The sequence below is a fragment of the Clarias gariepinus genome, chromosome 5, assembly GCF_024256425.1.
Source record: "Clarias gariepinus isolate MV-2021 ecotype Netherlands chromosome 5, CGAR_prim_01v2, whole genome shotgun sequence".
NCBI lineage: Eukaryota > Metazoa > Chordata > Actinopteri > Siluriformes > Clariidae > Clarias > Clarias gariepinus.
In genome coordinates, this window is record NC_071104.1 from 23,395,531 (window position 1) to 23,418,110 (window position 22,580).

The 22,580-nt window shown below is 37.6% G+C and overlaps 1 protein-coding gene across 1 annotated transcript in view; it reads left to right on the forward strand.

Moving 5' to 3' along the window:
• The window catches only part of itgb5 (integrin, beta 5), a 35,353-nt gene extending 15,381 nt beyond the window's left edge, over positions 1-19,972 (forward strand). The window contains exons 11-15 of the mRNA XM_053496358.1: positions 10,429-10,651; positions 11,507-11,607; positions 15,327-15,446; positions 15,648-15,814; positions 19,259-19,972. Of these exons, the coding sequence (XP_053352333.1) occupies positions 10,429-10,651; positions 11,507-11,607; positions 15,327-15,446; positions 15,648-15,814; positions 19,259-19,354 (707 nt within the window). The 3' untranslated portion in view covers positions 19,355-19,972. The remainder of the gene's footprint in view (positions 1-10,428; positions 10,652-11,506; positions 11,608-15,326; positions 15,447-15,647; positions 15,815-19,258) is intronic.
• The last annotated feature ends 2,608 nt before the right edge of the window (positions 19,973-22,580 follow it).

The following is a 22,580-nucleotide window of genomic DNA, read 5'->3' on the forward strand; positions in this document are numbered from 1 at the left end:
ACCGAAATTTTTGGATGCACTTGGCCGAAAACCGATACCGAAACCGAAAATGGCTTCATTAAAAAACATGTTTAAAATATTTTCTTTTTGTTTGTATTAAAAAAATGTTGCATATTGCAACTTTGCTGTCCTCATCTGAAACTTTGAAGTGCTTCCAAACCGCCGACATACTCCGTGTTTAATGCGTAATGACAGCGCGAACGAGACGGGAGGATGGGAGAGGCGTGGCGACAATTTCGGCTTTTATTTTCGGCGCTTTCTTACGTTTCGGCCGAAACCGATAATGCTATTTCGGTGCATCCCTAATATATACATTTTTGTTTCTACAGTGGAACCTTGAAAACGAGCATAATTTGTTCCGGAAGTGAACTCGTGTTCCAAAACACTTTCATAAACCAAATTTATTTTCCCATAAGAAATAATAGAAACTCAAATTTATTTTTTTCAGTTATTTATTTGACACCGTGCTGGTTCACACACACACACACCCAGCGCCTGCCTGCTGCTCTCTCTTTCTCTCTCTCTCACTAAAGGCAAGAGAGAGATTGGGTGAACCGGGACGTGTCAAATTACGCACGCGCACACATAACAGGCTGAGGAAAAAAATGGATTTTTAACTTTCTAATAAAAAAAGTAAAAATACATCCCGACAGATAAGTGTTTCCGTTTATCCCTGCAGGCGCTGTGTGTGTGTTTGGGCCTGTCATTATGTGTGTGCGCGTACTTAATTTGACACCGTCCCGGTTTACAAACACACACACACAGAGCGCCTGCCTGCTGCTCTCTCTCTCTCTCTCTCTCTCTCTCTCTCTCTCTCTCTTTCTAAAGGTGAGAGAGAGCGCGAGAAAGTGTGTGAATCAGCACGGTGTTAAATTACGTGCGCGCACATAACGACAGGCTGAGGCAGAAAATGTATGCACTGGCTTAATGACATAAGCCAGTGCATACATGTTGAGATACGCACACTAAGACCCAGCAGGGGAGACGATAACCCACTTCCGCTCTACTCTTTAAGAGAGAGTAAAACCGTTGGCTCAGTTGTGATCACGTGACGCTCGTCATAACAAGAAGCGCATGCGTGATACATGATACGCGGTACTCGTAAACCAAAACCTGCTAGTTTTTCAAGTCAAATTTTATTTAAAATCGTTGCTCGGTTTGCGGAACACTCGCAAACCGCGTTACTTGCAATCCGAGGTTTCACTATACTGTATGTATATAATACAGTATATATAAAATCTTTTTCCTGATAATGGTATTAAGCTTTTTATGAATTTTTTAATATTGCATTAATGCATAATTGAAAGGTACAAGGTAGAAAAAAAAGTTCAGCAGAAATAAAAGACTGTGACACTAACACTGTGGCACTTCCAAGGTCGAGGGTTCGATTCCCATCTCAGGTCTGTCTGTGCGTGTGTGTGGAGTTTGCATGTTCTTCCTGTGCTTAGTGGTTTTCCTCTTACAGTCCAGAACCATGCAGTGTTTTAAAATTGCCCATAGTGTGCGAGTGCATGCTTTGGGCAACCGTGTGCAAGTTGTACCCCAGCATGTGCCCTGAGTTCTCTTCCAGGCCTCCTGTGAGGCTGTGCAGGATAAGCAGTATAGAGAATGATTGAGAATAAGAGTAAATCTTTTAAATTTAGTCGGATAGGTGAAATGGCAAAATGTTTGAAAACCCATGGCTTTTTACCCAGAATTAGTAAGACTATCTGTGGTCAAATGTAAAAGATATGATGTGATTAATGTGATAAACCTGATAAACCTTGTAGCTCATAAGACACGTTTCATAATTAGTTGTTGTATTATTTCTAATGTAATGGCACAGATTCAGTAGTAGTTGTTATTGAATATTACCTCCTGCACAGCATCTCTGTTCAGGACACAGTATTTTTTCCCCATTGTTGAAGTAAACAAGAATTATAGTGTTTTTATCTGTTTCTAACACTTTATATTGCTTCATAATATTTGTCTACACACTGCTGTATAATTGAAGAGCACAAAGAAACAAATAAGACTATAAATCTAGTGTTCTTTTCAACCAGTGTTTAAAGTTTGCTCATACAGTTTGATTTTAAGTGAGCTTTTTGGATGCATGTTTGCTTAGTTTAGTTTTACACAAAGGATCCACTGCACTCCACAGTCCACCGCTGCTCCTGTCAGAAGTGTTTCTATCACAAACAAAGGCGATACTGTGTACTTTGTCTGCTTCATTGTGGTATTCCTGTTCTTCCTATTTACATAAATATAGACAGCTAAATAAGATTTAGTCCGCCCATGCCAAATATTACAGATTGATTCAATATTGTTTTATTGCTAGTACATTGGTAAGACATGACCAGATTCTTACTTGAATGTCTTGCTTGTAGTGTGCGCCAGGCCGTCGTCAAATAATATTCAGTGGATTGACATTTTTTTTCTTTAGGCCCTCTTGTAAAAGAAGGAAAACATTTCCTCAAAACAGTAGTAGTAGTGTGTGCCACTTGGAGAACCAAAGCTTTTCACTGCTGGAGCTGATTGCATTAACTAGGCTGTGCTGGCATTTACTCAAAAGAAGAGATATGTATTAGATTGCGTTATTCATATTGAAAACAAACTTTGAGTATTCGCATATTCTTGACACACCATGTTTAAGATCTGTGTAGATGATTTCAATTAATTTCAAGTCAGAGGACTGTGACTGTTATTACAAAAGATTCAGATCGCATTTCTTGAAGTAGTTTATGGTGGGTTTTGAGGTATTTTTTGAATCATTGTCCTGTCCTAAAAGCTGATCTCATTCAGCTTTAGTTGCTGTGTCACAATCACTTCCAGAATTTGCTGATATTTCCCAGAATATTTGGAGGATTTTACGAAATACAGGCACAGATACTGGCTTTGATTTGTGGCATTACACAACCTATAAGTTTAGATTATTTTGGATTTTTATTTACTTTAGGAATGTGGAATTCTTACTGCGTTTTTATACATTACCTTGGGCCCAACTCCGTCCTGTTATCTCTGTTATGTATATCAGCAGTTCACTGTGCATGTTGTAAGTGCAGATACATTTCATGGCAGAATAAGCTTTTGTATCACAGCAATAGATGTATCTGTCTGTTTTGTTATTAGAAGGTTTAAATTGTACACATTTACATGCATGCGTGTGTTGGCATGTCTCTGTGCAGCAATTCTTTTAACTTTTCTTTTTGGAACTTGTAATACAGTACATGGTCGAACATCTGTGGATGATTTGCAGCATAATGCCACAAGCATTTTGTAATTCATAATGACAAAAATTTTAATGAGTTTCCTATAAATTGGCAGACATAAAGAGAGAGAGGGACGGAAAAAAGAGGTAGAGAGAGATATTTTTGGGTGGTGTGGGAGGAAAAAAAACTTTTTTTCCCTTGTTAAAATTAAGATCGAAGTTTATAAAACCTATATTAATCCAGTGTGATTTTTTTTTTTTTTAATTTTTTTTTTGCACATTTCAGTATTTAAAAAATATTCCTTCTCTGCATGCTGAAGTTGGCTTAAACCATGCTGTCAGTTGACAAGACAAAAATGTAGACTTGTATTATAATCTTCAAGCTATTTTGCTCCAGAGAAATAAAAGGCCCAGCTGTACAAACGCAACACTGGTGGACAGAAACCTTCAGTGTACTTTAAACATCTGGATTAGCCTGCTACTAGGAAAATTAAAAATGCCAGCTGCTGTTTTTTCTGTTCATAGATCTTCCTGACAAATCATTATTTTAACAGTGGCTAGAGCACTTCCATTACCAAATTAATGCATTTATTGTATTTCACAATAATTTACCAAGATTTACTTATTTTTAATAATTCCCAATAATTAAAGCCCAACATGTTTGTACCTACAATTAATGTGTAATGTTTAATAATTATTATAATAATTAGGGATGCACCGAAATGAAAATTCTGGGCCGAAAACGAAACCGAAATTTTTGGATGCATTTGGCCGAAAACCGATACCAAAACCGAAAATGGCTTCATTAAAAAACATGTTTAAAATATTTTCTTTTTGTTTGTATTAAAAAAATGTTGCATATTGCAACTTTGCTGTCCTCATCTGAAACTTTGAAGTGCTTCCAAACCGCCGACATACTCCGTGTTTGATGCGTAATGACAGCGCGAACGAGACGGGAGGATGGGAGAGGCGTGGCAACAATTTCGGCTTTTATTTTCGGCGCTTTCTTTTGTTTCGGCCAAAACCGATAATACCATTTCGGCCAAAAATTTTCGGCGGCCGAAATTTCGGTGCATCCCTAATAATAATAATAAAATTTTCGCATATCCCAGATAGGAAGCTGGGGTCAAAGCGCAGGGTCAACCAGGATACAGCACTCCTTGAGCAGATAGGGTTAAGGGCCTTGCTCAAAGTCTCAACAGTGGCAACTTGGCAGTGCTGGTGCTTGAACCCCCGACCTATAATCAGAGCCTTAACCGTTTGAGCCACCACTTACTCTCCAGAAACATTCACATCAATAATTACTCATTTTCCTTCGTTAAATATTATCAGATTTTTAAATCTGTTTAAGTAAGCATCCACAGTACAATGTTCAGGAAATCAACCCTTTCTATCAATGCTGTGTATTGTAAATGTATTAATTGCTCAACCAAGATGAATTGTGTTTCCTGGTTTTCTCAGATTCTAACTGTGTTACGGGGTTATTTTTAGGCCAAACTAATTCGCAGAGCTGCTCTGGCAAACAGATGTGGAGCGATAATACTTTTCGCATTACAACCTTGAGGTTTTTTGTTGTTGTTTTGTTTTTGTTGTTGCAACTGGGGTAGTAGTTCATAAAACCTGTGGTTTCATTTAAAAGATATCTTGATTATGTCTGTTTTGCTGCACAACAACAAATTAGATATTGGACAGCCTCTTTATGCAGGATAGGATTTATTTATGAAATCTAGTCCCAGTTTTCGACCCAAATTAAAAGCTGCTCATAATATTGCTAAGGGGCAAAACACAATATTTATGCTGCACGCATTTTTCTTTTGCCATGTGTTTGCCAGAAGTTGTCATGTACAAAAAAAATCCAGCATGTCTCCTACATGCATACACAAAACATGTCAGCATATTGCAAAGCATGCACCCTTTGGAAAAACGCATATCGACATCACAACTCTTACCAATTATTAAACCTAACCCTTTCAGAATGTTGTTTGTGCTTTGCTAAATTCACATTGTAAATAAAGTATATAAAGTTTATTATTAGTTTAGTCAGGACATTGTTGGGTTTCTCTATGTAGAGTATCATGACTTTGTGTTCAGCTGCTATCGAGCAGGGAATTGGGGAAAACAAACGGGTGTGTGAACTCCCTACTGCCAAAAAATACACAACTCTCCACAATAACATGGTTAAAAATGAAACCCACAGCACAGCGAAAGCTTTTTTGATAGTGAATGTGCAGTTTTTTTTTCTTAAAGCCTCAAATGTCTTCTTTCATATGACGGCTGTCAAGTGTGCCACCGTTAGGAAATTCAGTGCTGAACACCGGATCCCTAACAGGCAAAGTGTAAGCCTGTATTTGTAAAAGCATTGAAGTAAAGATCAGCAGTAGCTCTTATAAAGAGCACATCAATTATATGAACCAGGGTCCACTCAAAACTATGTTTGTAGAATTCAATCAGCTGATGTTAAGAGACTAAGTATTCACTCCTATATTTTTAAGCGCATAGAATGTGTGATGAGAAATTATTGTGAGAGTAAACTAAGTTGCATCCTCTTCTATCTTGGCTGGATATCCCCCCCACAGCAGGGCCTTATTGTGTCCATGGAATGTGCATAAAAGTAACTTTAAAAACGCTGCGGCTGGCTTTTGTGCTTCATGTCCATGTAGAACACAACACTGACATGTTCCAGAAAGACAAAAGTTGGATACAAAGGGGCCAAATCTCCGAGTCACATATTTGGTAGATATTTTGTTGGATTATGTGGAACAGCCATCAAAAGACATCACAATATCAAAGTTAATTCACATATAATCAGCAGAACAGAAGTATTATAACTAAATAAACCTGTCATTATAGTTAGATCCATTTCACTAATTTGATGTCAAACAGCTTTCCAATAGTGTCTTTATTTGCTGTAAATGCTGTAACTGTCCATCACTCTGTGTATCCTTGTTTCTCTTCCACTTCATACACAGGAACTTTCACTTTCTACTTCAGAACCATTATTACAGTAGTGTTACTGACATCATCAGAGCCCATGGTAAAGGAAACTTGTCAGGAATATCACTTTTGACTTAATAGGAAATCTTAGCAGAGGAAGAAGGGGGTCAGAGAACAAGGTCAGCCATAAAACAGCATCAGTGAAGTAGTGTGTGCTAAGGACCTTTGTGTACGGCCCAAGCAGTTGTAGTTTGACTGTAATTGGGCTCAAACCACCAGCTGCCACTGGTCAAGGGTGACATTCATATGAATTTTCTTTTAATTCTTACCTAATGTTCAAGACCGACTTGAACATTACTGTCAGGGCACAAGCACAAGAACATTGCATTATACAGTACTTTTTTATTCATGAATATCTTCTTTTATTTATTTATTTATTTATTTATTTATTTACTTCTAATTGTGCAAAGTAAGTGCAGAGTGAATGCACTGATGGATTCTATTGTATGTTAGGTAGCGCCAAATAACCCTAATTGCTTATGCACTCTTTAACTGCTGCTCATTTCATGTATTTTTTTTCTTTAGATCAGTCTGTCAGATAGGCTTGAGTTACAGTAATCTAAAGTGCTCCCCATTTTAGAAAAGCTGCTATCTTTGATGAGGTGGATCTTGTGGTCCGTCCCCCTGCCAGACCCACAGACTGCAGTTTATTTTCTTGCTGTCAGTCACTACAGGGTCACTCCTACAGGAAGGATATAAGCGGTCACAAGGTCAGACAGTTAATCACTAGAATTTCAGTTCAGTCATCAACATGATCCTGTACACATTGCAGATTTTATAAAGGCAGATCTATAAAAGATTTATGTAGTAGTAATGAAACAATTATTGTCACCTTCTATACTAAATTTATACTATTTTTATTTTTTATTTTAACAAACTAATTTGTTAATTTGTTACTGGTGATTTTAAAGCATCTGGTATGCCACAAATTTCACAAATCAGTGCATTTACAGTAGGAATGAGAGGAGCTCTCTTGCAGAAAGTAGACATGCATGTGAAACTAGAGAACTATGCCTACTCAGATGTCATACAGAAAGTATCTGGAAACAGTGTGGGGCTTTCAGATTTCATAAATAACATTCTAAGAAAAGTTTGAGTTTATTTTAAGGAAAAGAAATAATTGTCAATGAGGGCACAGTTTGTGAACTTTTTCCAGCATGACACTCGCAGCTTTCACTAAAATGCTTGTTTTAAGTAATGTCTAATTTTTTTTATTCAGCACATGCTGCCATAATCAACTTTTTACTTTTTTTTTTTTTTACTTTTTAGATTATCTTGTTTCATATGCACGGAGTAATTCAAACTCATCCAAAATACAAATGATCTTTAGGTTGCTGGAAACAGTTCTCTCTCTATTTTGTTTGCATTACATTACAGCTTGTTGGTGGTTTTGGTTTTCAGACGCATTGACACTTTGTTGTTGCTCGTTTGCACATTTCCACGTGCACTTTATGTTGTCTGTTGTCTGTAAAACCTGTAGATAGTCTTTCTTAGTTAGTTTTAGTTAGTTTTTGTTAATTTATGTTGTAATTTATGTTAGGACTATCTGTCTTGTCTCTGCTAGCCAGCTAACTAGGCCTCTTAGTTAGCTAGTTAAGCTTCTCTGTTAATTTATGTTGTAAGTTTATGTTGCATGTAGCACCTTGGTCCTGGAGTTGTTTCGTTTCACTGTGTACTAACTGTATATGGTTGAAGTGACAATAAAGCCTACTTGAACTTGACTACTCTCATTTGGAGTGTGCGGTCACATCGCTGCCATTTATCACACTGCTCCAGTGTATCATCAGATATATTATCTTCACTGAATTTCTGTTTTATATTACATTCTATGACACTGCCTACTATTACATGGCGTGTACACCCGCTACACCGGGGTTTCAGTAGCTGTGAGCTTGGCCCATGGTTGAAGCTGTCTACTGTTAGGAACGCCTGTGAAACGCCAGCACCCATTTTAAGGTAGCATTTGCAAAAGGTCTGTTGTATTTGGTGAGGAGTATAACATAATATGCATAAATGGATCACATGAAGTTTGGTGAGGATTCAGTTATCACTACCTTCTATACTAACTTCAATTTGTTCGTTTTACAAACTAATTAGTTAATTTGCCACTGGTTATTTTATAGCTTCTGTTTTGCCACAAATTTTACAAGTAAGTGCATTTTTAATAGCAACAAGAGTGGCTCAGTTGCAAAAAGTAGATGTGCATGTGAAACTGGTACTGTATGACTGTATGGTATCTAGGCATACCTGTCCATCTCATTATATGCACAGGCAAAAAAAATGTTTTCCTTTGTTTAAATAAGCTTCTTGGTAAACAGCAGCAAAGCAGAATTGATCCTTTGGAGTCACAAAGTGCCATGTGCATTACTATAAATGTTATTCTGCTTCGAGTTTTATTTCCTCTATCTTCTTTCTGTTAAGAGTTTTTTTTTTTATTATTATTAAAAGAAACTATAGAAGCAAGTTTGAAAGTAAAGCATGTCACTGCTTGTCTTGTCTTTCTAACTGGTTGTGATAAAGCATTGTAATATGTAATATTGTTTGTCCTGCTATATGGACATATTCTAAGGTACCCTAATGACCACCATCTTTAACACACTAAAGAAAGAATGCAGATGTTAAAAATGATTAAATAAACTGTGGGTGGGCTGAGGTTTTAACATAAACCCTGACATGACCTCTAATGTCACCACTGACATGACATGACACTGAATTTGGGTTTACTGTAACACACAGTACAGCATGTCATTACTGTCTTGTTTCTGTACAGATCAGAATGTATACAGATTCAGGTTCTAGTGGTCTTCGAAATTCATTCAACTTCAGTAAACACTACTTTGCAGTCATGGTTTGGTTAGATTGTTCTGTACTGCCTTTTAAAATAAATGTTACATTTCAGATTCCTTTTTTTCTTGTAAACAAGTCAATTTCTGGCGTTTATGTAAACACTCACAGCCTTCATAGTGAAGGAAATGAACCGTTTTATTTAGGTTGGCGCTTTTAAACAATTCATGGACCACTTAAAACCTGACCTTTTTGTACAAAGCATAAATCTCCAGCGTCTCCCTGAAAACGACACATCCTTTTGTTGCTTCTTTTGATGAGCTGAATAAGTGTTGTGTAATATTTCCCTTGCAATTCAGACCTCAGTAAGGTTTAACAGATGACGTTACCTCAAACAACAACCTGTTGTACTGTTGTCCATTTAATTCTGGTTATTGCTTCAGTGGAGTGTTGTGGAATTAGATGCAGTGCCAAGACCAGTGTTTTCCATTGATAAACATACCGAGTGTATTAATGTCTAATACGTTTATTTATATATTCACCTCAATTAATTATATTTAGATTTTAACAGAATTTGTTGTATATTTGTTGTATTTAAGAACTCAGATCACTGCCTCAGTTTTAACTTCATCTGATTGTTCTGTGATATGTAAAGTTTTTATTGCCCCATCTGTACCATTGGACCTGCTATTTAGTATCCAGGTCTGTGTAAATAACGATTGTGATTACTGTCTACACTAATTTCTGCTGCCTCATCAGACTTTAATGACCACAAGCTTCTTTCACAACCACACATCAATATGCCACTCAATTGTGCTGGGTACCCAGCACAGACTGTACAGTTGGGCTTTTGTTATGGACACACAAGGCTTTCCTGTAAGACGAACTGTGTGTAATTGCTCCAGTTGTTATGTGCTGATCAGGAATGTGGCAATGGTTTCGCTTCCAAAAAACATTTTTGCTTTTCTTGGTTCCTTTGTCATGGCTAGTACAAAAGGCTTGTTTTTAAAAAAGCTTTTGTTTGTGCAAAAAAAACTTTTTTTAACTTCCATCATCTGTTTTAGAATCCAGTTGAATTCATTTAAATTGTATTTATATAGCTCTCTTAACAAATGGTCATTATCGCAAATCAGCTTTACAGAATCAAAAGAAAATTAAGAAAATGAGTATGAAATGTGTGAGAATAAAATTAATCAAAACGATCAGATTGTCCCTGATGAGCAAGCCGAGGGCAACGCTAGCAATAAAAAAAACTCCCCGAGATGGCAGTAGGAAGAAATTTTGAGTGGAACCAGACTCAACAGAGAACCCATCCTCATTTGGGTATCAGATAGCATGAACCAAGAATCTCATCCTCGTCTGGTTAAACAGATAACCATTAGTTTTGAGCATTAAATTTTAGTTAATTTTTTGTGTTAGCTTTAGTTACTAAGTTTTCATCACCTCTCTCTCTCTCTCTGTAGGTCATGGGGATTGTCATTGTGGGGAATGTAAGTGTCATGCTGGCTACATTGGAGACAACTGTAACTGCTCAATAGAAACTACTAGCTGTGTCTCTGAAGATGGCAGAATGTGTAGTGGACGAGGCAGCTGTGTGTGTGGTCGCTGCCAGTGCACTGAGCCTGGGGCTTTTGGAGACTTGTGTGAGAAATGCCCCACCTGTGGTGATGCCTGTGCTGCAAAGAGGTACGTCATAGAACTGATAATCAGAGACTTGTTCAGATTAATAATATTGGACTCTCCTGCACGCACAACATTTGAAACTCTTGTACTCATTGGGCTCTTCTTTGCGTATCTTACATGCCTCTCAGTGTGGATTTGGGCAATGTGTTTTTTAAAGACTACTAAATGACAAGACTTGTGCAGGGCAACAGCTATCTGTTTGGTATTAAAATGACCAAGAATTTTTGAACACTGACATCACTTTGACAGCAATGACACAACACACACATAGGAATCATTTTAAGGTCATTATTAAGCATATTGAGTAATACTTGACATTTCAGACTGTAATTCATAGATGAACAAACAGAATATGTTCTGAGCCCAGTCCTAGAATCAGTCCTTAACCAGGTGTGAACTTCTAGAACTTTTCTCAGAGCAGTTTCTGTTTGCACATAAACCATATGAATACTAGTTCTAGAACAAGAATGGTGTTAATGGACGCCACAATGGAATCCACTGTGGTGAAAAATAAATAAATGAATAAACTAATAATAATTGCAGCAAATCTTAAAATCCTATATGTGATTGCATATAATATCTAAAAAAAAAGTCACTCAGTAGTAGGTATTTAATTTGTATAGTGTATTTTTTACTCAGCATGATTTTTATATCACAATGAAACTTGCTTTGACTCCTCTTGATTACCACATGTTACAGACAACAGTGTATACAGTTGCATTATTTTAATGGCCTTTGCTCCTTGAAGCTTGTTCCTTCACTGCACCTTGTTGATGTGGTTTTCCATATCTCACTGTATCATGTTCATCATACAGCTTTGTAATGAATGAATGTTAGTGAATTATGATTTTTCCCCAGGGAATGCATTGAGTGCACCCTCTTCAACACTGGGAAATTTGCAGACAACCAAACTTGCCAGCGCATGTGCAAGGATGAGATCATAGTTGTGGAGACTCTGGGTGAGTATTTACACATTCAGCAAGTAGTTTCAGGACTCACTGGTTTTGCATACACTAATAATTATGTTTTAAGTTGAATTATTCCCTGCACATATCCAAATCACATATCCAACCCCCCACCTTCCCCACCAAATGAATGGCGAATAACCACATTTTCGAAAAGCTGGTTTAAATTTCACTTACCACACCCAAATCTGCTTACTGCCAAACCGGTTGAATCAAGAAATCAAATTAAATAGTGTCTAAAAAGATTTTTAAAAGGTACGGTCTGGAAATGGTTACAAAGCCATTTCTAAGGCCATTTCCACAAACTGAGAAAACTTGGAACAGGGGTGAACATCCTAGAAGTTGCCGGCCTACCAAAATTACTCCAAGAGCACAACGACTTATCGAGAAGTTTAGAAAAGAACCCAGAACAACATCCAAAGCCTTCCCTCAGTTAAGGCCAGTGTGCATGATTCAACAATAACAACATGATTCAACTAGGCAAAAATGGTTCCCATGGGAGAGTTCCAAAGTTAAAGCTACTGCTGACCAGAAAGAAAAAGAATTTTAAAAAAGTATCTTGATTATCCCCACTTTTGGGCAAATATTTTGTGGACTGAAATGACAAAATTTTAACTTTTTGTAAGGTGTGTGTTCTGTTAGATTTGGTGTAAAGTTAACACAGCATTTTATAAAAACAACATCATACCAACAGTCAAAAATAGTGGTGGTAGTGTGATGGGCTGGGTCTGCTTTGTTGCTTTATGACCTGGATGACTTGACATAATTGGTGGACCCATGAACTCTGTGCGCTACCAGAAAATCCTGAAGGAGAATGCCATGCTATCGGTGACCATGAGCTCAAGCACACTTGATGCACAATGATCCGAAACACACAAGCAAGTCCACCTCTGTATGGCAAAAAAAAATTTTGATTAAACTTTTAGAGTGGCCTAGGTAAAGTTCAGACTTAAATCAATTGAGGTGCTGTAGCATGATTTTAAACAGGCCATACATACTAGAAATTCCTCCAGTGTGGCTGAATTAAAACAATTCTGCAAAGAAGAGTGGGCCAAAATTCCTCCATAGCAATATAAAATACTAATTGCCAGTTCACAACGCTTGATTGCAGTTATTATACCAGTTATTAGGTTTAGGGGCAATTTCTTTTCATATAGGCCAGGTTTGGACCCCTTTTTTCTCTTGTTAAGTGAGATCACTATTTAAAAACTGCATCTCGTATTTACTTGGGTTATCCTTGTAATATGCAATATTATCCTTGTGTAATATTTAAATTTGTTTGATGTTTTGTTGTGTTTCTTTTTCTTTATTATTTATTAAAAAACAATTATTAGATCTTATGATAATAAGCAGCTGATTTAGTGTTTAAAAGTTGTACTAAACATTTCCATTAATAATATTTATTTTTTAGAATTTATTTTACATTTTTAGTTTGTTGACATTGTAGACATAGGTTTCTCTTTTTTATTCAAAGCTCCTGTTTAGCTGGCAGTTGGTTGGCAAGCCTGTATTTTGTGAATACAGTGTATACTATAAATGGCAATTGAACTCCCATAGAACAGCCATTAATATTGAGTTGTTCCCAATGCTGTGTTTACAGATTACAACTTTTCTGAGTAAGGCTTTTTATTAGACTTTGGATCATGGCTGTGGGGTCTTGTGCTTATTCAGCAATAACAGCCCGAGAGATCACTAATGTCTGGCAGGAAATCCTATCATGAAGTTCTCCACATCAACTTTGGCAAACTCTTAATTTTATGAACAAAAGTCTTGCTGGAACAGGGTTTGACTCCATTACTTCCATTGACGGAGAAATCTTAATGTGACCGCATAAGGAGATATTGTGGACAGCCTTTATTTGTCACATATACATTGTTGCACATGTACTGTACATTACTGCACATACTCCATTTTTAGGAGGCTGGAGTTCGAGCAAACCGGGTCACTTAGCAAGTTGGTGGAGCTGGGGCTTGAACAACTGATCTTCCGATCAGTAACCCAGAGCATTAACATCCTGAGCTACCACTAATTGGGTGCTTCCGACTTTGTGGTAACAGAAACATTTAGTAATAATACATGTATTAACTAGTGTTGATAAATTAATCACATTAAAATAAACATTGCCATATGGACCTGGGCACTTACTAAATTGCAAAAGGCTGCAATTTATTACAATTAATATACACATAATCATGACTTTGTCAAAAATTAAGGTGTTTTTTTTTTGTAAGTATACAATAGATAAATATTAACTTCAAATATATAAAATATAAAAATTAAATAAAATTAATATTAAATATTTATACATAAATATTAGAAAACATCTTCTCAATGTGCCAGTATTTGCTGTTAGCCTAGATAAATATAAGTAAATATCAAATCATGCAGCATCATTATTAACTTAATTCTTAATTTTTCTTTTTCTTTAGCTATCAAAATAGATGTGTTCATGGTAGACTCAGTAGGTAGGCTCAGTTACACTGTAATTAGAACAAGAAGGTTGTCTTGTGAAGAATAGCCTGCCAATTACAATAGCTTCTGCACAACTTCTAAAGTTCAGTTGAAAAGCATTTACACACACTCTGCACTTCCCTGATTGATATCATTGATTTTCTTTCAGTGTACTTAGCAGTGAGCTTTCAATTATATTGATGAAGCTTCCTAGTAGGCATTTCTAGTCATGCATTGGATGTGACATGAAATGAAAATAAGTTACATTTCGTCCAACCTTTTTACTTTTATTGTGAAATTGCAATGTATAACCATTGACAAAAACCCAGAAACATTTGAGAAAAATTAACAACTTCCAATACACAGCTTGCATAAGTGTGTGGTACATATATTTGGAAACATGAAAGTGTTCAGAATCAACAACAACAAAAAAAAATTCAAACCCATGTTCTACCTACAGTAACATTAAAAGAATTGCAGCAAAAAAAAGTACTGGTTGCCCATAACATATGATAACAATCAGCAGTGGTGAGGAGGGCCCTTGCTGGTTCTGTTTGTTAATATCTGGCAGCCAGCAATAACACACTAAAACTGTAAAGATATTACTGAATACCCCTCTTCTTAGATCGTATATGCTTATAATAATCTGACACAATAAGAGGTCAATTAGTCGCTACATAGTGCATAATTTTAGTGACTGGAGATATTTTTTTTTGTAAACAATGTATCTGCAGTGTTAATGGTTTAGACTACTATTAATTGCCTGGAAGCAAGTCATTTTATTAGAATGCCTATTCAGCATTTTGTAAGAGTTTAGGAATGTATTGTTAGATAGTGTATCTGTGTATTTTAAAGTCATTCCATTCCAGCTGCATTATGGAGCTGCTGCTTCATTTCACACTTCCCTTCACTAATGGGCTCCACATGTACATTCCAGAAATGATTAGCACAGTGGAGAGGGGACATGACATAGTGACTTTCAGCCCTTAAAGCTTCAGAAATGTTCTGAAATGTTTAACTGTGGTGCATCAGTAAGTATGGAACGCTAGAACACATCCAGAAATGACTTCGCTGGAAAGCTTTTAATGTAATGGGGTTGGATGCGCTGCATGTTTTCCTCTTTTGTTTTTGTGGCTCAGCCACAGTTCGGCAAGCTGTTTTTATAAAAGGAGAGCTTTCTCTCATTCCTCCTATAATACCCCCATGTTTTTTTTTCTCTCCCTTCCCCATTCCTGCCTTTCTTATTTTTCTCTCTTTTACAGATACAGATGATCCAAGCAGTGTACTGTGTTTATATAAAACTGAGAATGAATGTGTGATGAAGTTCACCTACTCTGAACATGCCAGTGGCCAGTCAATCCTTACTGCTCTGCAGGAGCCAGGTCAGTATGTAGCCCCACCTTATGTGAAGCACATAACTGTAATTACCTGCATACTCTCTCACTGTTGCCATGATTCTGAACAGGAGCTAGGCAGGCAAAAGATAGTTAATGCTCCAGTCTAATTTTAAATAATTTATGTGTGTCAATATTTACATTGATGTATGATACCTGATGTGTCTGTCTGTCTGTGTGTGCACACAGTATGTGCTGCTCCCCCTGATGCTATGACTGTGCTGTATGCGGTTGTGGGCAGTATCTTGTTAGTGGGAATTGTGCTGTTGGCCATGTGGAAATTAGTCATCACCATCCATGATCGCCGCGAGTTTGCACGCTTCCAAAGTGCACGCTCAAGGGCACGATATGAGATGGTAAAGACATTACTGCCTCTTCCTGTAGCACAAGAATGGCATTGTGTTCGAATATGTATTAGATTACCAGACTGTGGTAATTGAGGTGTATTTCATCCCCCAAAATGTTTTTAATTTAGGATGTGTTTTAGTAATTAATTACATGCTCATAAATTTATAAATACCAACTATTATCTGAAAAAAAAAAATGTTTTACATGTTTCATTCTGTTGAATGATGTGGCCATAGCTGAAGGTCAGTATTTTTAGATGCAAACCTCCATAGTTTAAGTAACAACAGTGAATTGGTCAAAAACACTATGATCTGATTGAAACCATAAGTTTTCTCTAATCCCTCCAGTGAGCTGGGAGGAGCAAATAATGGTGACTATTTCAAGGCTCTGTTTCAAAGCCTGAAGTTGCTTTACACCACAGCCATGTGCATTTCAATGAATCCACCTGATCTAGTTTCTCCTCTCTCATTCTTTTTTTTTTTTTTTTATTATATTTATTAATTTTACATTATTAACAACCAACAGATTGAAACATAACTACACATTTACTACACACAATACCTGAAAAAAAAATAAGAAAAAAAGAAAAAAAAAAAAACACACACACCAAAACTAACAATTAAATGATTACGCACATACATTTAAAAATAAGTAAATAAACTTAAAAAATAGATAACTAAATAACTAAGCTGCCAGGGGGTACATTAAATGTACAACATGCAATAGTAGGCTATGAATTGTTAAATATGAACAGTATTCCTGTCTTTGTTGTTCTCCAGATAGGAAAGAAACGGACTCCAAATATCGAAAAATGTATCCAAGGAATTGGATCGTGTGTACCTTAATTTTTCCATCCGGATAATAGACACCATTTCCAAAATCCACCTTTGAAAAGATGGCGCAGAGTGAGATTTCCAGTCTGTTAAAATTAGCCTCTTGGCGGTGTTCATACCAAGCATCAAAAACTTCTGTAAGGTTTTAGGTAGATGCTGCATTGATCCTGAACAACCAAAGATTGCTAGTTCAGCATGAGGAATAACATCTTTGCCATATGCTTTGGAAACCCAAGAAAAAATGTCTGACCAATATCCTGTAAGTTTATGACAATGCCAGAAAGTGTGTGACAAGGTACCCTCTGAAATTTTACACCTGTCACATTGAGCTGAAACGGATTGATAAATCTTGTGCAGTTTAGACTTAGAGTAGTGAAGACGGTGTATTACTTTAAACTGAATTAAATGGTGTCTACTGTTAATGGAACAAGAATGTATTCTGGCCATAATTTCAGTCCACAAGGATTCAGACAGGTCAATGCCCAACTCGCTACTCCACGCCGTTCGTAGATGGTCAGTAGGTGTTTTAACTTGACTGCTGAAAACGGATACAAACGATGAGACCATTTGTCTGGAGTCAGGGGGACGCACCAAGACGTCGATGAAAGGATGTTGGATTGGTATACTTTCAAAGTTTTTTATTTTATCTCTGACATAATGCCTAACTTGTAAATAGCGGAAAAAATGTGAATTGGGAAGCTGGAATTTGTCCCTTATCTGATCAAAGGAGGCGAATTTACCATTAATATAAAAATCTTGGATGGTAGCTAGTCCACTTCTACTCCAAGCATCATAGCATTTGTCTGACCATGGTGGCAGGAAAGAATGATTAAAACAGATGGGGGTTCTTACTGAAGTCTCGGGTATATTGAGCACCTTCTTGATCTGGTTGAGAATTCTGATAGAGTTTCTTGTTATATAACTTAAAGTGTTAGGTTTACCCAGTTTAGAGAACAGCAAGGCCTGTAAGGAAGAGTCACCAACTGAGTTAGCTTCCATTTTTACCCACAGAGGGGAATCAGGTGCATGATCCATTGTGCGGCAGGTGTTCCAATACATTAATGCTCTCGCATTAGCAGCCCAGTAGAACTGTCTAAACACAGGAAGGCCGAGCCCACCTTGAGATTTGGGCTTTTGCAGGTGAGCTTTAGATATCCTGGGAGTTTTATAATTCCAGATATAAGAAAGAATAACTGAATCCAAGGTTTTAAAAAATGCAGATGTGAGAAAGATAGGTAAATTTTGACACAGGTAAAGAAATCTGGGGAGGGACACCATTTTAATCGAGTTAATACGGCCTATCATGGATAAAGGGAGAATTTTCCAGCAATCTATATTCTGCTTTAACCTAGATGTGAACTCTAAATAATTTAGTTTAAATATTAATTTAGAATTTTTGGGAATTCTTAAGCCCAGGTAAGTGATCTGATCGCTGACTATCCTAAAGGATGTACTTCCAAAGAAATCTGGGCTATAAAAACCCGACAATGGCATAAGATCACTTTTTGTCCAGTTGATGGTATATCCTGACAATCTTCCAAATGAATTAATTAATTCCAACAAAATAGGAACTGATTTTTCTACATTTTGCAGATATAACAGTATATCATCAGCATATAAACTAATCAGTGTTTTAGTGCCTCCCACTGTTAGGCCTTCGATATCGGGGTGACCTCTGATTTTTAAGGCAAGTGGCTCCAATGCAATAGCAAAAAGAGCAGGTGAAAGAGGGCAGCCTTGTTGAACCGAACGATGTAGAGGGAATGAAACTGACTTATCACCGTTGGTTATAATTGAGCATACTGGACTGTTATAGATTATTTTTACCCAAGAGATGAATAATTCACCAATGCCAAAGCGCCGCAACGACTCAAACATATATGGCCATTCTATCTGGTCGAAAGCTTTCTGTGCATCCAAGGATATAATAGCTGTTTGATTAGTCTTGCCATGATCTGCGTATATTGTATTAAGCAGTCGCCTGACATTAAAGAAGGAAAACCTTCCTGGAATAAACCCAGTCTGATCAGGATGAATAATAGATGTAAGATGTTTACTCAATCTGTTTGCCAGCACCTTTGTAATAACTTTTCTGTCGACGTTTTGAAGAGCAATTGGCCTATAATTGGCGGGGTCACTGTCATCTTTTCCTTTTTTCAGTAAGAGACAGATATTGGCCTCGTACAAAGTTTTGGGTAATGTCTTCTCTTTTGCGGAATGACATCATTCTGAGTAATAATGGAGTTAGTAAGTCTGAAAATGCTTTATAATATTCGCTAGAAAATCCATCAGGCCCCGCAGCCTTCCCGGAAGGAAATTATTTAATCACCGAAAGTAGTTCTTCCTTGGTAAAATCAAAGTCCAATTCTTCCCTAGCCAGATCGCTGAGCCTTGGATTATCCATAGAGTCAAAAAAGGTATCTAGGTCAGATTGTGTGACATTACATTTAGAGGAATAGAGGTCACTATAGAACTCTCTAAACCTGTTGTTGATGTCCATAGGGTTGGTGAGCAAAACGCCTGAATTTGATTTAATTCTATAGATTGACCTAGTAGCTTAAGAGCTTTTAAGTTGCTGTGCTAATCTCCTCTCTCATTCTATCTGTCCTTTTCTCGCAGGCCTCCAATCCCCTCTACAAACATCCGATATCCACTCACTCTGCGGAGACGGCATTCCAAATGCATAGCAAGTCATATAACGGGGGACTTCTCTGATCTCAGGCCTGCTTGTTGGGGTGGGGACACGGCAGGACCGGTCCAGTTGACACAGTTCACAGTTTTGCAAAGGGGAACCTTCATAAAAAGACTTTAGGACAACAAAGTGCCATAATAGTCTTTTTTCCCATGGATCTTTTCATTGGGACTAATAACTGAACCACAGCTGTACAATGAGCGGGACTGCTTATGCTTGTTAGTTTTCTCTGATGGAGGAAATAAACACTTTTAATACAAGAATGATGGACTTTCAAAGGAATGGGGACTACTTGAGTGAAACTGCCAATTCCGTAGCTCAAACCACAATTCCTCCTCATTGAGGATGCTGTGTGCATTACATTTTGCAGAGAAATAAGATGCTGATGCCTTTAATAGTATAAATTTATAGACAAGCATTCTGTATGTTAACAATGTTCGGTACTAACAGAGCAATAACATTTTTACATTTAGTTTTGCACATTGTATGGGTTTATAAAATAAAATAAAACTAATAAAAATACCACCCTCACTTGTTGTCTCACATTTTCACATGTTCTCAGTTCTAATCTTCCAAGATTTGTGCAGAATAATTGAAGAGTGATTTATTAGGGCTTATGGTCCAGTTAACAGCATTGTTTTGTGATGAAATCTCAGTCTATCTTACACACCCATCTCAGTAGAATTGGAGAGGGAATAAACTAGGTAATTGATTCATTTTCATAAATACTTTTGTTCCCTAAAGTTGTGTGTCTTGAACAATGCATCTGGCTTCTTTAGGTCAGTCAGTGACTGCATTTAGGCTACGTTTACACTGTCAGGTAAATCTGACCCAATTCCGATTTTTTGCTCATATATTACACATATCCGATATGTTCTTCTTCTTTGTCTTTCGGCTGTTCCCTTTCGGGGGTCGCCACAGCGAATCATTTGCCTCCATTTAACCCTATCCTCTGCATCCTCTTCTCTCACACCAACTAACTTCATGTCCTCTCTCACTGCATCCATAAATCTGCTCTTTGGTCTTCCTCTAGACCTTCTGCCTGGCAGTTCCAACCTCAGCATCCTTCTACCAATATATTCACAATCTCTCCTCTGAACATGTCCAAACCACCTCAATCTGGCCTCTCTGACTTTATCTCCAAAATATCTAACGTGGTTGTCCCTCATTCTTGATCCTATCCATCCTTGTCACTCCCAAAGAGAACCTCAACATCTTCAGCTCTGCTACCTCCAACTCTGCCTCCTGTCTTTTCTTCAGTGCCACCGTCTCTAAGCCGTAGAGCATTGCTGGTCTCACCACTGTCCTGTACACCTTTTCTTTCATTCTCGCTGATACTCTTTTATCGCACAACACACCTGACATTTTCTCCACCCATTCCAACCTGCCTGTACCCGCCTCTTCACCTCCTTTGAACACTCTCCGTTGCTCTGGACCGTTGACCCTAAGTACTTAAAATCTTGCACCTTCTTTACCTCTGCTCCCTGTATCCTCACCGGTCCTCCTGGGTCCCTCTCATTCACACACATGTATTCCGTCTTGCTGCGGCTAACCTTTATTCCTCTGCTTTCCAGAGCATACCTCCACCTCTCCAAATTTTCCTCCACCTGTTCCCTGCTCTCGCTACAGAGCACAATGTCATCTGCAAACATCATAGTCCATGGGGACTCCTGTATTACCTCATCTGTTATCCTGTCCATCACCAGAGCAAACAAAAAGGGGCTTAGAGCCGATCCTTGATGCAGACCCACCTCCACCTTGAACTCTTCTGTCACACCTACAGCACATCTTACCACTGTCTTACAGCTCTCATACATGTCCTGCACCACTCTAACATACTTCTCTGCCACTCCAGACTTCCTCATACAATACCACAGCTCCTCTCTTGGCACCCTGTCATACGCTTTCTCTAAATCTAAAAAGACACAATGCAACTCCCTGTTACCTTCTCTGTACTTCTCTGCCAGCATCCTCAAAGCAAATACTGCATCTGATGTACTCTTTCTAGGCATATCCGATATGTTATATGTCTGTTTAAACAGGAAAAAAACGCATGCATTCCGATATTTCGAGATCGGTTTCAGGCCTCCTTCATATGTGGAAATAAATCAGATATGTGCTAATGTGATTGTCGTGTAAACGGACAGATCGGATTTCCTGAGTCATTGCGTTCTGTACGTCATTAAAACTGCGACTTCTTCGTGGTTTAATGACGTAATGTTATTCTCCGGTGGAAGCGTGTGTGGAAGTATAACATCACGGGTGACATGAAAAAGGAAAAGCAGAGTATAGTTTTTTCACATTATTTTTATCTTTTATTAACAGCAGCAATATAATCAAGTCAGACTCAAACAAGTTGTTTAGCAAAAAATGCCCTGCATTTTTTTACATGAGACACAGGCACACACATGTTTCAAATACAAAATTCTAATACATGTGTAAGGAAACTATGTAAGAAATGAAACACCTCAGTTCATGCTGTGAAAGGAATATGACAGTAACGTTGTACTACATGAAACATGTATACTGCTACATGCTAACCACTAAATATTGGACTAACTATTACTTTAAATATATGTCTCAGCACAAGCCATTGAATGTCATGAGATGTCATAAGTGTAAGGTTAGTGTCTGTATATAGAATTATAAACACAGTGTTCAATGGGCTGTTCCCCGTTTGTTTCAGCCCTGTAGTTAAGTCTGAAGTGCTGGCGTAGTCCAGAGTGCAAAGATAGCATCCACTGCCAGCTTACTCAGACAGGAGAGACGTCATTGGCTGATGGGGAGGGCCTAATTCCAGACAGGAAGTGAAAGTCACTAAGTATTACTGGTTAGCTAAAAGGGTTTAAACTGTGGAATAGGCCCAAGACCATCACTGTGAGACAAAGTAGTACTGTGTATGGAAAATAGTTGAGGAAGGCTACATTCATTTTCCTCTGGAAACCTTTTTTTTTTTACACATGACAAACTGGTAGATTTTTTCTCTCTTTCTTTTTTTTATAATTTTTTTGGATTTTTTTTCCGATTTTCTCCCTAATTGTCGTTGCCAATTCCTCCCCATCATTAGGGGGCTCCCACATTAAGGCTACTACTACCACTCAGCCGGGAGGGCGAAGACTATCCCATTATGGCAAGCCGTTTTAACATTTAATGGCAAGTCTGGATATGTATTACAGATATCCGTAATTCAGTTCTTCCTAGGCAAAATGAAAATTTCAGATATCCACAATAGCATTCCTCCTATCAACA